Source organism: Arvicanthis niloticus, chromosome 5, assembly GCF_011762505.2.
Source record: "Arvicanthis niloticus isolate mArvNil1 chromosome 5, mArvNil1.pat.X, whole genome shotgun sequence".
Taxonomy (NCBI): Eukaryota; Metazoa; Chordata; class Mammalia; order Rodentia; family Muridae; genus Arvicanthis; species Arvicanthis niloticus.
In genome coordinates, this window is record NC_047662.1 from 15,870,256 (window position 1) to 15,886,175 (window position 15,920).

Here is a 15,920-nt window from a genome sequence, read left to right on the forward strand (position 1 = left end):
TCCCTAAAATTACTCTTCATGTTGATACGCTCATTCTATTACTTGTAAAATGGTTCAGCGACGATCGAGGCACAAGTTCGCATCCTCTCTAATAAGTCGTGGTAGCAGCTGCCCTCTGAGCTGGGGCTGGGAGCAAGGCTGGGAGCTGCCTGGTGCTCCACAAGGGCTGTGTCCTTTAACCCCTCTCTCCCTCACAGCATCTGGGGACAGCTCTCACAGGCCGCACTAATGTACCTGCCGGCCTGCTCATTGCACTGCTAGCTTCCTGTTCACCAGCATTCCTGATTATGAATTTCTAGGAACATTTCTTATTTATCCCTGTTCTTACTCTAATGGAAAAAAAAAAAATCAATGAAAGAGAAGCCATGTGGCCAGGGCAGAGGGCACAGAGATCTACTTCAGAGGCTGTCTCCAGCGGTGCCTCCTTGGAGGCAGTGCCAGCCACGTGGCTGCACGCGTGCCTATGTCACTCAGGCCTGGAGGTGACACAGCAGGTTGGAGTGAGCTGTGGGTGATGCCTCGGGATTAGAACCCACCACCTGGCTTCCAGCTGTGTGGCTGCAGACAGGTTATCATATCCATTGTGCTGTATTGTCCTCTCGTATAACATGGGGACAGTCATTGCATCTGTCTCCTAAGGGACTGGATGGCTTCCACCAAGGAGTGCTTGGAGCCCTGAGCTGGGAGCCAGGCATCCAGCAGGCACCCAGTGAGCTCCGCTCTAGGAACTGTACCCAGAGCTAGGCTGGTGCTCACAGCAATAGTTCAGAGCTTATCGGCTGGATACTGCAAAATTAATCAATTGCCCAAATCTCAAGGGACTCAGTAATTGGGTCACAGGAGGGACATTTCAGCCAGGCTAGCCACAGTCCACAGAGCTCTGATTATTAGGACACAGGGGTACAATCACTCCAGGAGGACTTCTCCCAGGAAGTAGAGTCGAGTGTGAGACACACTGCTTCGGCTCATGTGTGCGCACGTGCCGGGGACCCTGGCTTCATATTGATCCCCAGGGGATCCATAAGAGTCACCCAGAGTGCGTAGGGCAAAACTCAGGGTTCAGTTGCCCTGGCTCTGATTCAGAGTTCACACTGGGGTTCATGCTTCCTTAAATGGAACTTTGAAGTCTAACCCTGGCCTGCCTGTCTCACCTCTGGGGCCTTGATTTCTTCCCTGTAAGTGGGGTTAACAATGCACAATTCCATATGAGGTTACCTACTAGGCAGTAACTCACAATCTGTATAAAGGGCCCAAAGAGCAGCCTGGGTGACTTCTGAGGATTACCGAGAGCAAATACACAGGTCTTACCTGCCATAGCAACATTTTGAGTTTGCACTGATATTTGTGTGGAAGTGGATACAAGAGCACATGTATGAGGTCAGAGGTCGCCCTCAGTGGTCTTCTCACTCATTGACTCCGCTAGGCTGCTGGCCAACGGGCTCCCCAGCTCTGCCTGTCTCCATGTCCCCAGTCTCCATGCCAGCATGATAGAGGATCACTCCTGTGCTTGGCTTTTCCATGGGTGCCGGGGATCTGAACTCAGAACCTCGTGCTTGTACGGTGAGCACTTGGCTGACTGAGCTATCCCCTCAGCTCTGGAGATACTGTTGATTGTCACATGCGATGTGCTATTGACCTACAATGTACGGAGGCCAGGGAGGCTGCCTGACGTCCTTCAGCAGGCAGGATGTCCTTTCACAGAGGATCCTCTGCTCCAGACTTCCACAGAGCCAGCTGTGTGAGAGCTGCCAGCTCAGGGTGATTTACATGTACTGCATGGCTGGTTTTTACAGCTGTGTGGGCAAATAGTTGGTGGGTTGCCATAGCATAAGGGAAATGATTGACAACCCACCCGATTGCCAATATGGGATCGCTTTGTAACTATTATCCACAGATTGTCAATAAAGGTCAATCTTCCAGGAAATTCTGAGAAATGTGGCCTTCTATGGTGACTTCCTGGGCGGATTGCATGGGTGCTCATCCTGCCTAACCCAGGGAACAATCCAGTCTCCCTGCTGGGCAACCCCAGCCAGCCTCTGGAGGAGAAGGATGCTCAAAGGGACTGCCCAACCCTGATTTAGGTTTGTTTTCTGAAGAAAGACCATCTGCCAGTCATTCTGAGCCTCTCTCTGTCCCCTCTCTTCCCATTCACCATCCATCCATCCATCAATCAATCATCCATCCACCACTCATCCTCCATCCATCATCCATTCATTCATCATCAATCCATCCACCTATCCATTCACCATCCATCCACTTATCCATCCATCCACGCATCCACCCATCCATCCATCTACCCATCCATCCATATATACATATGTAATACCCTACCTACCTGCTTTCATCCATCCATCCATCCATCTATCCATCCATCCATCCACCCACCCACCTTAGTAAGGGTGCTTGGTAAGTGGTGGGTTTTCTTAATACAAACACAAAGGCAGTGCTGGTTGAGACACTACATTCAAAGAAGATGCCCTGAAGAGAGAAGGAAGCCATTTTAAACCCATGCAATGATCCTGTAAGAGCCCTCGCCAAGGTTGCTCATAGCATGACGGTATATGTTGATGCCCACATGGGCTCATGATGGTTTGAGGTTTGCTGGTGAGATGAACAGTAGTCACATGGCTTTCTGGTAAGAAAGGAAATTAAGGCAGATGAAGGAGCAAAGCCAAGGCAGGTCCTTCTACCCGGTGGAGAGGCAATGGGAGAAAGCAGTGGCCTGAGAGGCTGGTGACCTGGTGCTGACTTCTAGCCAACTTCTCACTGTGCTTCCAAGAAGACTACCTTCCCTTTCTTGACTTTGGTTCTCCTGTTGAAATGAGATCGTCCAAATTGGCCTCGATGGGTCTCGGGTCTATAAACTGAGGCACATGTCTGAAGTGCCTCACTGGGGGGAGGGGAGTCAGGTAGCTGCGTGAGCCCCTAGACCCATACTTGGGACAAAATGTGCTCAACACATGGTGTCTTTCTTGTCGCTGAGATCACACTATCAGCTGTGGGTTAAATGTGCCCATCAAAAGCAAGCTGGAAACTTAGTCTTCATGCCTGTGCTATGTGGTGGTGGGACCTTTAAGAGTAGATTAAGCCAGGAGAGATTAAGGCTGACACAGCCAGAGTGGGTCCCAGCCCCATCTGCTTTCTCTCTCTCTCCTGCCCTCCCTCGATCTTACATTTTCTGTCTCAGGACACTTTGACATGACGGCTCTTGTCCGACACAGGTTCCTTGATATTGAACCTGGCCCTTCAGAACTTTAAGAAATTGATCTTTGCTCAATGCAAGTTACCTGGTCTCAGGGTGTCTGTCATAGCACAACACAGTTTAAGAAAAGGACCCAGCATGGGGAAGTTCACTCAGTGGGTAAAATGCTTGCACAGCAAGCATGACATCCTAGGTTCTGATCACCTGAACTCAAGTAAAGCTGGACATTGAGGTGAAACCGGATGGGGAGAGAGGAGAATCTCTGGAGGCTGGTGGGCTGGCTAGCCTGGTGAATGCCACAGGAAGTAACCAAGGGTCCCTGTCCCAAACAAGATGAAAGGTGAAGACTGACACCGAGGTTGTCCTCTGACCTTCACATGTACACACAATTTATGCATACCCTGTAGCATGTTCCTTTCACAACTGAAAGAATAAATAAAGGACTAAAAATATCCTCTGGGCCAGAGCCTGAAGTAGTCTTCTGGGATCAAAGACCGTTATCGATAACATTATGGGCCTGCTGGGGCCAAGACTTCAAATTATCAGCAAAGCTCTGGGGGATGGGGATGCGGGTAGTGGTGCTGACGCTGGTTCAGGTGCTGGTGCTGATGCTGGTACAGGTGCTGGTCTGTAGAGCACACTGGGAGAAGCAGGCATAGAGATCTTTTCTAGCAACACAAAATACTTTTTTCTTGCAAGCAGTAGCGTTCATGAAGGGTAACCTACAAGCTCTGTCATCCTGTTGGGTAGTGACCCCACCACACAGACCCTTTTTAGTGAGCACACACGAACAGGCAGACTACACAGCCCGTGTATGACCTGAGGAAGCCCTGGCTCCCCACTATTCAAGGGTCTCCAAATACCACCTTACATAAAAGGGTCACCAGAGACAAATGTCAACATTTCCAAGATATCCTGGCTACAGGTGCCAGACAAGCAGAATCCTAGAGCTGAGGCAGCACTTCTGGGACTTCCTGTCTCTCCTCAAATCTCTCTGCAATTCCACAGAGTCTGTCGCAGGACATTTTCTCCACAGCCCTCTCTGCTGCTCAGCTGTGACTGTGGACCTCATGTCTGCCCAGGCAAAATGCACCCTGACCAACTTCCAAGCCTGGTCACCCCCAGCCCTTGCTGGCCCCTCTCCCTCTCCATCTGCGGCCCCCTTGACTGTTTCTACTCTTGAACCAATGTGCTTCCTGTCCTCTCCTGAGAGTTTCCCAGGTGTGTATTTGTGGGGTTTTTGTTTTCTTTAGGCTGTGTCTCACATAGGCCAGGACGGCCTTGATCTCCAGAGACTCAAGAGTCTACCTCCCGAGTTCCATGAATAAAGGCATGTGCCACCATGCCTGACATTAATCATCTAGCCCAGGATTTCCTTATCAATCCCCCCGCCCCAGCCTTTTCATTGGTTAGTAGAATAAACACCCAAGGCCTTGGAACTAAAAGCTCAGATTAAGGAATAAGTATTACCTATGAGTTGGCAGAAGGCGGTGGACAGCAGCTACAGGGTAGCAGGTGCCATCTGAGACAGTTAGGCTGCTTAGCGGGTTGGACAGCAAGTCCCCCGCTGCTCCTCCCCCATTAAGATGCACCCGACTTTATGTCAGGTATGACCTTTGTCAGAAAAGACACTTTTTCAGATATCAAATTAAAACTCTCAAGATGAGGTTTTCCTGATGGGATGACCTTCCAAGAGATTCGCAGAGGGGAAGCAAGGGAGAAGGTGGGCCTTAGGAAGGCCAGAAAGGGGTTAGGACCCGGGTCAAGGTGCTCTCAGAGCACACAGAAACTCAAGAGACACAAATCCCGTTAGAGCCTCCAGAGGGAGCACCATCCTGCTGTCTGCATTTCAGACTCTGGGCTTCACAGAGGACACAGAGAAGTCAGGTGGCTAACAGGAGCCTCAGGAAACTACCTCAGGCAGAATGGGGCCCTGCCACTCACCGAGTAGTAACTTTGGCAGATGACATGGTTAACCCTCCCTGAGCTGCCTCCCCCCATAAAAAAAATCAGCAGATCTATCTCCTTGAACTCATTCAAGAGGACTTTGCTAAGTACCTGGTCCTAAGCTTGACTTACTAGAAGCTTCCCAGGAGTGGGGACGTATTTATCAAGGGGACACAGAAGAAAGTACAAAGTCACCTTTGTGGTCCATACTGGGAGGCCCAGTGACTCTCAAGGACTGGGAGCAAGCCTGAAGAAAGGGAGAGAGGAGAAAGCCAGCTAGCTAGAGCTGAGTGAGCACCACCTTTCTCTGCTTCCTGACTGCAGGTGTCATGTGACCTCGCCTCATGCTCCTCCCACTACAGCCAGAAAAGCTTTCTGTCACCAGGCTGTCCCCTCCATGATAGACCACACCCTGAAACTATAACCCAAAATTGTTACGTCTCAAAAGCCAGGACAAACGGCATATCAAAGCAGACCTGGCTGCCAGGTTCTCTCTGCATCTCTCAGTCCCTACCTGTTACCTGGTATGGCTGGGGTGGACCATCCTCTATCCTAAACTTTTCCAGCCCAGTGTGGGCTGCTCTTCCCTCAGCTGCCCTTCCCTATATAATCCAGCCATTTTGGATACCTGAGCCTCTGTCTCCTCTTTATTTTCCTGGCTCTCCCCTCCCCACCTCTCCTCTGGCGTGGCTCAGGGTTGTGTTCACTCTGGACTCCCCCTGATGTCCCTGCCTCTGACTATGCGCTTTCTCTCAGACCTACAATAAAGCTTTTCCTCTGCCATACTTGGGGCAGTCATGTTCCTTCCTTTTTATTTCTCTTTTTATTCAAGAATAAACCCTTTCTTGCTTAAGCTGGTGGGTTTTAAAGGCCTTTCTTTTTAATGTGGGTAGGTGTTTTGCCTGCATTCGTGTTTATGTGCCAGATTACCTGGGACTGCAGTTATAAATATGGGTGCTGAGAACTGAACCCAGGACCTCTGGAAAAGCAGTCAGTGCCCTTAACCTCTGAGCCATCTTTCCAGCCCCAATAGTCTATTTTTAAATTAAAATAAACAGACAAACAAACAAAAACAGGGGAAACCAGTTCTCCATTACCATCAACTATGCAGCTGAGTTTCCCACAGTTGGGGAAACCTCAGGGGTCAGAACACCCTCAGTGCAATGGATGAGCCTCTGCCCCGGGAAAAAGTACCTTCCTGTAGCGACCCATCCGCCAGGACAGTGTCCTTATGTGCTTCCTGTCAGGTACTTAGTCATAGCAATGAGAAAATCGATCAGTACAAGAAACGTGTGGTGGTAAGGAGGGCCATGGCCGTCCCTGCCAGTGTGGTGGGGTGGTTTGTAGACTTGTGGAAGAGTCTGAGCTGCAGGCTAGAGGATTCTAGAATGCTGTACCAGAGCTTAATGGGCCGTCCTGGAGAGCCACCCATAAAAGGCTCCAACTTGTGAAAAACGCAAATGTATTTGAATAAAAGAACTATAAGCTGTGAGGCTTTCTTGGCTTGAACTCAACTTCCTAGGAAGTGCTTTCCCAGGATCAGGCACCAAGGGGCACAGGGGAGAAGCAGGATCAGGCACCAAGGGGCACAGGGGAGAAGCAGGATCAGGCACCAAGGGGCACAGGGGAGACTACCGTTTTTTAGCAGGCGTGCTGGCTGGTTTTATGTCAACTTGACATAGGTTAAAGTCATCTAAGAGGAGGGAACCGCAATTAAGAAAATGCCTGTATAATATCCATTCAGCTGTAGAACATTTTAATTAGTGATTTATGGGGGCGGGCCATCCCTGGGTGGTCCTGGGTTCTACAAGAAAGCAGGCTGAGCAAGTCATGGGGAGCAAGCCGGTAAGCAGTGCCCCTCCATGGCCTCTGCATCAGCTTCTGCCTCCAGGTTCTTGCCCTGCTTGAGTTCCCATCCTGACTTCCTTCAGTGATGAATTAGGGCATGGAAGTGTAAGCCAGATGAACCCTTTCCTCCCCAGCTTGCTCTTTGGCCATGGTGTTTCAGCACAGCAATAGAAACCCTGAGACGGCAGGTGTGCACAACACGTGAGTTACAGGGTCATAGAAGCCTGTACCAAAGTTCCAGAAAGCTGAGGGCTCTGGGCAATGTGTAGCAGTTAGAGTCCCTGCAAGGAGGCCCCAAGAGGCCATTGGATGAAACTGTGAAGGTGAAGTATGAAATCCAATGGCGACCCCAAGAGGGCGGAGAAACCAAGACCATGGGATGCATGCCACAGAATGCTACAAACACCCATTGAAGCGTGCAGTCGGCAGAGCTGGGGATGGGGCTGCTGGGGGCTGCTGGGGGCTGCTGGGGGCTGCTGGGGGCTGCTGGAGCCTGCTGGAGCCTGCTGGAGCCTGCTGGAGCCTGCTGGAGCCTGCTGGAGCCTGCTGGAGTCTAGCACATGAGGAGGGACCACCTAGAGCTCAGGACGTCAGATTGACGGTTGCAGGCTATGTTGTCTGCCCTTCTCTGCCTCTATTCCTTCCTCTTGGAATGGGGTTGCTTACTCTGTGCCTTCGGATATTGAGAATATATAACTTACATTATTGATTTTACAGAGACTTAGAGTTAAAAGATCACCTTGAGTATCAGAAAAGACTTTGTGCTTTTGGACATTAGAACTCTTAAGATGAACTAAACACACGTTGTGTTAGGAGATGGCCGCAAGCATTGGGGTCGACATGGGTAGAATGTACCACTAAAAATTATGTGTCAGGGTATCACGTTGACGGGGTGTGTGTGTGTGTGTGTGTGAGAGAGAGAGAGAGAGAGAGAGAGAGAGAGAGAGAGAGAGGACTTATCAGTGGCTCAGGGCATGGCTGTGAGTGTGTTCCCAGACAGGTTACATGAGGAAGGAAGACTCACCCTACATGGGCAGCTGCACATGGGTTGGGGGCATAAAAAGGAGAACACAGCCGGGGAACCAGCATTCATCTGCCTGCCTCCTGACTGGATGAAGTGTGACCGGTTACCCCGCTCCCATACCTTCCCACCAGGATGGGCTATGCACTCAAATTGTGAGCTTAAAATAAATCTGCCACCCTTACATCACTTTTGTCCAGCATACCAACACACCCAGCAAGTGAGGGCTGAGTGGAAGGAGGTAGGGACAGAGCAAGCAGATGGACCAAGGACAGAAAGTTATGGGGTCCGGCCTGGGGAGCATGCACAAAAGGGGAAGGGGACACTCAGAGAGCTACATGGAGCCACAGCTGGGAGAAGCCACACTCGGGGCTGGGGCTTGGCTATATTAAATGAGGAGGTAGGAGAGGGGATGAGCAGCCCCTCCCCCCAGGGTCCCGAGGCCACACTGGAGGTGCTGGAATCCCTTGCTGGGTATGAGGCAGGGAGACAAGGAAGGCCACACAGGCCTCTGGAAACATCATTGAGACCTAAGTGGACAGCAGGGGACTGGCTGGAGTACCAGCAAGGAGAAGACCCCAGCTGTCACCCAGGAGGCTATGATGCTGCTACGCCCAGGATGCTGGGTGGTGGGGAGGGGACAGATTTGAGGGTTAGGGGGCAGAAATTAAACAAGTCCCATCAGTATCACACGGTGCTCATCAAAGACACAGGGAGAGACACAGGTGCGGCATGGTTCCCGGCCTCACCACGTGTGGACCACACCACAAAGGAAGCAAATCCACTTACCATCCTTGAGTGAGAAGCCCAGGAGGTCCTGTGGAAAAAGGAGTCAAAAATCAGTGAGGTGCTGACACACCACCATCCAGCTCATGGGGCAGCTGAGGATTGACTCCTACCAGTGGAGATGGCAAAAGCCCTCCACCCTACAGTACAGCGGTGAGCCAGGTGCCAACTGGGGCCAAGGTGAGGAGGGAAAGGCCTCGTATCCTGCCTGTGCACGATGCTACCAGCAGCCTATGCCACAAGCTCTGCCTACTTACACCGCACTCAGAGAGGGTAAGCGACATGCTCAAGGGCACACAGCAAAGCTGCTGCTTCAGAAGAAAGGTCACCTTAGCTTGGTAGAATGCAGGCTCTGGGGTCAGACCACCAAGGTTCAAATCCTGGCTGTGGCTACTTCTAAGCTGGGTGACCTTGGGCAAGAAATTTAATCTCTCTGTGCCTCAGTCTCCTCAATATAAAGTAAGGATGATTATATAGGTTAAACATCCCTAACTTAATAATCCCATATATGTGTGTGTGTGTAGATGTATATATAAAACTATGTATGTGTATGTATACATGTATATATATGTATATATAACCATATATGTATACATATATACACACATATATACATATATATTTATATAATGTATTATATATGTATATGTATAAATATACATATGTATATATTTAAAGATTTATTCACTGAGCAGTGGTGGCGCACACCTTTAATCCCAGCACTTGGGTGCCAGAGGCAGGTGGATTTCTGAGTTCGAGGCCAGCCTGGTCTACAGAGTGAGTTCCAGGACAGTCAGGGCTACAGAGAAACCCTGTCTCAAAAAACAAAAATCAAAACCAAAACAAAACAAAAAAAGATGTTATTCATGTGCGTGCATATGTGAGCACGTGTAAGTTTATGTGCACCGTATGCTTGCAGGAACCTGAGAAGGCCAGGAGAGGGCGCTGCATTCCCCAAAACTGGAGTTCCAAGGGCAGCACACGCTCTTAATGGTTGAGCTGTCCCCAAAGCACCCCACTCCCAGTTCCAAAACTATTTCAAGTGAAAAAAAATTTCCATGCTGTGAACTGTGGTTCCATGCACAAAGCTGTAAAAATCATATAAAATTACCTTCAGACTATGGGTATAAGATACAGGAAACAAACACCCATTTTGTGTGTAGAACTCTTGTTCCACCTAAAGATGCCTTATTATGTGTATGTGTATCCCAGCTGTGGGCTACTGGGATACTCCTTTAATGCACAGAGATTGCTTATTTACAGACCTTAACGTTTTTGATTCTCAAACAACCTCCTGCAGTACGAGACACAGGCTGAGTACCCAATGCCCAAAGTGCTTGCAACCAGAAGTCCCTTCAACACTTCCAGTTGGGGGGGGGGATGCTGGAATATTTTCTTAACATTTATTTTTATTTTATGTGTATGGGCGTTTTCGATGCATCTGGCTATGCACTACATGTGAGCAGTACCCGTGGAGCCCAGAAGAGGGCGCTGTAAATGGAACTGGAGTTGTAGATGATTATGAACTGCTACCCAGGGGCTGGCGTACCTGACTGACTGCTGATGGGTTGTCTTTCAGAATGGGGTCCTTCAATAAAGTCTGAGCAAAGATGTCAGCTCCTTCGCCTCCCAGGCCGCTGGCAAAGGCTGTCATGGTTGGGACGACAGTTTCAGACAGATGCAGCCATTTCACCAGGCCCGTCACAAATTCTATGCAGAAGGAGCTAAAAAGAGACATAGTTAGATCCAGACCTTCTGGGGAACGTTGGCCTGGAAAGGCCAATGGTGGATGGACAGGGTCACATATGTCAACCCCTGACTAGGGTCCAGGAAATACAGAGTTGGTCCAAACAGACTCTTAGGTGACACAGCTAATACCTTCAGTCCCCATCAAGACTTTTTACCAAGAAGCACAGAGGTGAAGGCAGCTGCCACCTATGTGACCTGGCCTGGATCCATGCTGGGGAACAGGGAACAGAGATGTATGAGGACAGAGGGAGGGACCTAGGAAGCCCCAGTTCCACCTGCAGTTGGGCAGCCACCCCAGGGAGCCAAGTGAAGTGCCTGGATGTCACCAGGGGCTCATTCCACTGTGAAGGTGGGGTCCTCACTCCAGCAGGCGTGCTGCATGGCACCTGCTAGGGGACAATGGGGCCACTGTGGAGAGGCGGGAGCCCCGTGATCTAAGAGAGGAGAAATGCACTGTATCTTGGGGACCGTGGCAGAGTCCACACTGACTTTTGATGCAGGCTGTCCTTGTGTGCAGGGCTGAGTTTCTGTCAAGGAATGGTGGGGCGTGGGGAACAGGAGAATTCATCAGGAAGCAGAGAAATTGGAAAACGTTGAAGCCTACCCGTGGAGTTCCAGCCGGCATACACTGCCCTGGCCCTCCAGCCCAGGGCTCTGCTCCTCACAGGAAAACTGGCCAGACCAGGGTGGGCTCCTGGCGATATTTAGAGCTCCCTGGTGGTGAAGGAACCTAAGGAGCCCCCACCCTTAAATAGCACAGCCCACCCATCCCATTGCTTACAGCTGCTGAGGAGCAGACAGGCCTGGAAGGCCAAGGCTATTGCAGCGTGGGGTGGGAGCTAGGGTCTAGATCCTGGCTTTGCTGTCACCAGAAGTGAGTCTAAAGGAGAGATTATTGGGGCTCCCCTGGGCACCAGCATTTATAGACGGGAGGCAGAGAGCTGGGCACAGGGTGGACGGCAGCTGAGCTGTAGGCATCATCTTGAGGGACACCTGAACTGACACTGCTATTGAGCCTGGGGGAAGTTCTCAAGATGGGGTGTCCCAGTGGCTTCAAATGATGACTCTATGCCAGCTATCTTGGGGAGTCAGGTGACATTTTGGGAATGTGGTTCTGTGTAGCTGGGGCAAACCCCAAAGGTTATAGCCAGTTTAGGGCTGAGCTGACAGCCCCTCCTTCATTCCTGTTGTCTTCATTGTCTGTGTCTCTGAGTCCTCATCTGTAAAATGGGTTTAAGAGACCAGCTTCAAAAGGCAGACAATGCTCAATGCTAGTCTGCTATTGACAGGTGACTGAGGTGAGACAATGGAGAAAAGGGTGAAGTTTGACCATGGTGTCAACTGTCCTGGGGAATCTTCAGAGTCCCCAGTTCACCTCTCTTATTTTCTAAGGCTATAAAATGTAGGTGACAGACATCGGGATCCACCCTAGGAGTTATATAAGGAGATAAAATGACAGGAGCAGTGGGTGGCATCTGTAGACCTGCAGTAAACATTATCTCTTGTGATGGCCTGTGATAGATAATTCACTTCCCAGGGGATCATCCCAGGGGAGTGACCTAGGGTAGCAGGTGGGTGTGGACAGGGATGGCGTCGGGAATGATTAAGTGGGTGAACAGATAGTAATCAGTGTATGCACAGGAATGGCTCAGGGCCAAGAGAGTAGTCTAGCCTGCCGGATGTTGGGGAGGGCTTAGACCTAAAGAAGTAGCTTGTCATATAAGACAGGGTTAAAGAGCATAGCCACTGGTGCTGCCACCAGCGCTGCCACCGGCTATGTGGTACCGGGATTGGTTACTCCGCTTCTCCGTGCCTCAGATTTTGAATATGTGAAATAGTTAATAATAATGATGAAACCTACTTCACAGGGTTGTTGCAAAGATTAACAACGTTACTTTCAGTCCTGGGCAAAGACTGGCCCATGTGAGGCATGACCTACTGACATATTTCCATAATGGTTGCTCTCTGTTCACTTCGGTTGCTATGATAAAACACCCCACCAAAAAACAGCTTAGGGAAAAAGGGCTTATTTGGCTTATAATGCCAAGTTGCAGTCATCACCTCAGGGAAGTCAAGACAGGAACTTACAACACCATATTTACACGCTTAATCAGAGATGGAACAAGTCCACAGATCCTTGCTTGTTTCCTTGCCCTCAGCTATATAATGCAGTTCTTTACTATTCAGGAATCCTGCCGAGGGAATGGCGCTGCCCACAGTGGGCTGGGTCTTGCTACATCAACTAAGCATGGAGACAGTCCTCTACTGACATGCCCACAAGTCAATGTGCTCTAGAGAGTTCCTCATTAAGACTCTTCCTAGGTGGTTCTAGCTTGTGTCAAGTTGACAGTTTAAACAGCACAATGGTTTAGTGGAAGCCTGTGCATGTGGGTGTCTGCATGTGTGTGTGTGTGTGTGTGCAAGGCCTCTGCTTCCATCTCTAGTGCCATCAAAAATGAGATAACGCAGCACAGACAGTGATGCTCATACCTCTGAGTCCACCTCTGCGAGTTCTTTCTACACACAGACTTGTTGAATTCTCACTACATCCCCAGGAGGTCAGGGAGGTCTGCCTGGCCTCCTCCCCCAGTTATGGCAACCTAGATCCCGACACAGTAAGTTGTAGCTCTAGACTCACACACCTGTCTTGCACCCCCAGGTGCCATACTTACTCACCATGGAGCCAGCCCCTCTCCAGCAACTGTGCCACCCAGGGTCATCATAGGCTTGTCACTCACTAAGATCACCCTTACAAGTAGGATGCCCTGGTTTCTGGGGTTCAAGCTCTCCAGGATCCCAAAGGGGAACAGGGGCAAGGCATCCTTGGAATCTTGGCTTCCTCATGCTTCCTCCAAAGTTCCTTCCCTCAGACCACAAACGATAGCCTTCAGGAATCTGGCCCCTGGCTTGCTTTTATGAATAAAGTTTTATTGACACATAGCCAAGTTCTTGTTGTAGCTACTGGGGGGGGTGGGCTACAACAGAGAGGTTAAGTAGCTAACACAGACCACAGCCTGAGAACCAAAAATACCTGAGCCTTGGCAGAAGGAGTTGTGCTGAGCTTTGTCTACCCTATTAGTTTTGACTTTTTTTTTTTTTTTTTTTTTTTTTTTTTGAGATGTGGTCTTAGTATATAGCCCAGGTTGGTCTTGAACTTGTGACTTTCCTGCCTCAGCCCCTGAGAGCTGAGGTTAAAAATTGTTAAGTGTGTAGCAGAATAGAGGGCTGGGCCTGGAGCTGCTGCACCTGGCTCTACATTGTTTCTTTGGTTTTATTTTTGTCTGTCTCTCTTTTATTCATTCATTTCTTTCTTTTTGCAGTGCTGGGACTGAGCCTCCTGCATGCTAGGCAGGCACTCTACTGCTCTATGCTGTCCCTGCCCCCCAGCTCCACGTTTTGAATAAATCAAATCAATTGTGAGGAGCATCCTCCAGGACAGATAAGAAATAAATAGTGGAGACACTGGCTTTGATGTCCCACGGGGACAAAATCGGCTACCAACTGTTTTCGAAAGATAACAGAAACAACAGCAGCAGCCTATCTGGGAGCTAAAAAGACAAAGGTTTTTTTTTTTTTTTTTTGCTTTGTTTTTTTTTTGTTTTTGTTTTTTTTTTTTTTTTTTAATGTGTTTTGCTTTAAAATTCATATGGAACACAGCATGGGAAACTGAGGTGAGGAACCGGGGAGCCCAAGTTGACTACTGGGGGACATGGGAACAGAATTCACATCCCTGTACCCTCTTAGTGGTGTCAGAGCAGGTCAGTGGTGGGGTTCATCAGGTCCTTCTCAAGATGCATTCAGTTTATTAGGTGGTAGCGGGGTACCCAGCTCATCTGTTTAAGGGAGCTTTTGGAAAGATGGTGGCTTCCCAGGCTGGGTGAGAGAGATAGGGACTTCCTTGGTTTGAATGAGATGTCCCTCAGGCATCTGAATACCTGGTCCCCAGTTGGTGGCATTTGGGAAGGGTTAGGGGGTATAGCCTTGTTGGAGGAGGTGTGCCCTTGGGGGTGGGCTGTGAGTTCTCAGAGCCTCCTGACAGCCCCAGTGTGCTCTGAGATATGAGCTCCCAGCTGTTCTTGTCACCCTGTCTGTGCTTTGCAATTGCGACCGCTAACCCTCAGAAACCGAAACTGCAATCAAACACTTTCTTTTATAAGCTGCCTTGGTCATCTTATCACAGCAATAGGAAAGTGACTGAGACACCTAGGGATGGAATATCCAGGATGTTTCTCACTGCGAGACGGAGGCCATAGGTAGAGTTAGTAGAAGCCCATTACCAGGTACTGGGCACCTACTGTGTGCTAGGCACTGTGCTGTTTATCCCTCAGATGCAGAGCCAGACTGCTGGTCCTCACCCAGGTTCAGTCAACCTCCCAAAGTCACAGGAGACTGGAAAGTATCCAAGTCAGAACGGGACAAGAGCTGAGCGTGCAGCCATGGAAGGCTCCGTTGCTCCCCAAGCCAACCACTGCTGTCACTTTCTCAGAGACTTCACTAAGGCCCAGGGCTCCACTGAACTTTGGGAAAGTCCTGGGATTCCAAGGTGGCACCTGCCTTCCAAGGAGCTCAGGGTTCAGGGATGGCAGGTCTGGGAAGCATTCCACTGGAGACTAGGGGAGGCGGCCACATGCCCTACACAGATCAGTGGGGAAGACACTCAGTTGCCCCATGGGATGAGGGCAGGTTGGAGAAGCCCACTCAGAAGTTGGAGAAGCAACCCTAGGCTGGCAGGTAGGACATTCAAGAGTCATGGAGTGCCTGCGGGCACGGCACACTCTTGCTGCTCTCTCAGTACCATCTCTCACCCCTGGGTTCTCTTTCCTTCCTCAGACTGCGGAGTCCATTAGCTCCGGCTCTGCCTCATTCTCACAGTAAGAAGGTTCCCATATCAGCTCCACCCTACTGACAAAGATGGGCCCTGCTGTGCCCTCCCTCCATGCCATGTTTTGAGTGCCCAAACCCTGCCCCACCCACTTCCTTGTAGACTGAAGCCCAGGCTCCTAACTACCCCACTACACTGCCACCAACATATGACTTAAGCCGGCACCTGGTAGATAGCATCAGTGACAGACATTAAATACATATAGGCACCTAACATTCCTTTATCCCCACGATGCCCCCCATCTTTGCTTGCCACTGTCACATCTGTCGGGAAAGGGGTGTCTCCTGGAACTAAGCATTCTGAGAGTTCATGCTTTTCAGTTTCATCAATATGGCTGGCACTATGCCCAGCATATAGTAAGTGTTCAATAAACACATGTCCTCTCTGGACAGTGACCTACTGGAGGGGAGGGATTGGGTCTGTCTCACTTATCACATACACAATGTCTCCCATGAACTGAAATCATGCCTAGCATTCCATAGGAG

The 15,920-nt window shown here is 49.9% G+C and overlaps 1 protein-coding gene across 1 annotated transcript in view; it reads right to left on the reverse strand.

The window, feature by feature from the left end:
* The window catches only part of Tmco4 (transmembrane and coiled-coil domains 4), an 86,458-nt gene that overhangs the window by 51,997 nt on the left and 18,541 nt on the right, over positions 1–15,920 (reverse strand). Inside the window, exons 5-6 of the mRNA XM_034503703.2 lie at positions 10,354–10,528; positions 8,808–8,835 (exon numbers count right to left, since the gene is read on the reverse strand). Coding sequence (XP_034359594.1) covers positions 8,808–8,835; positions 10,354–10,528 — 203 coding nt within the window. The remainder of the gene's footprint in view (positions 1–8,807; positions 8,836–10,353; positions 10,529–15,920) is intronic.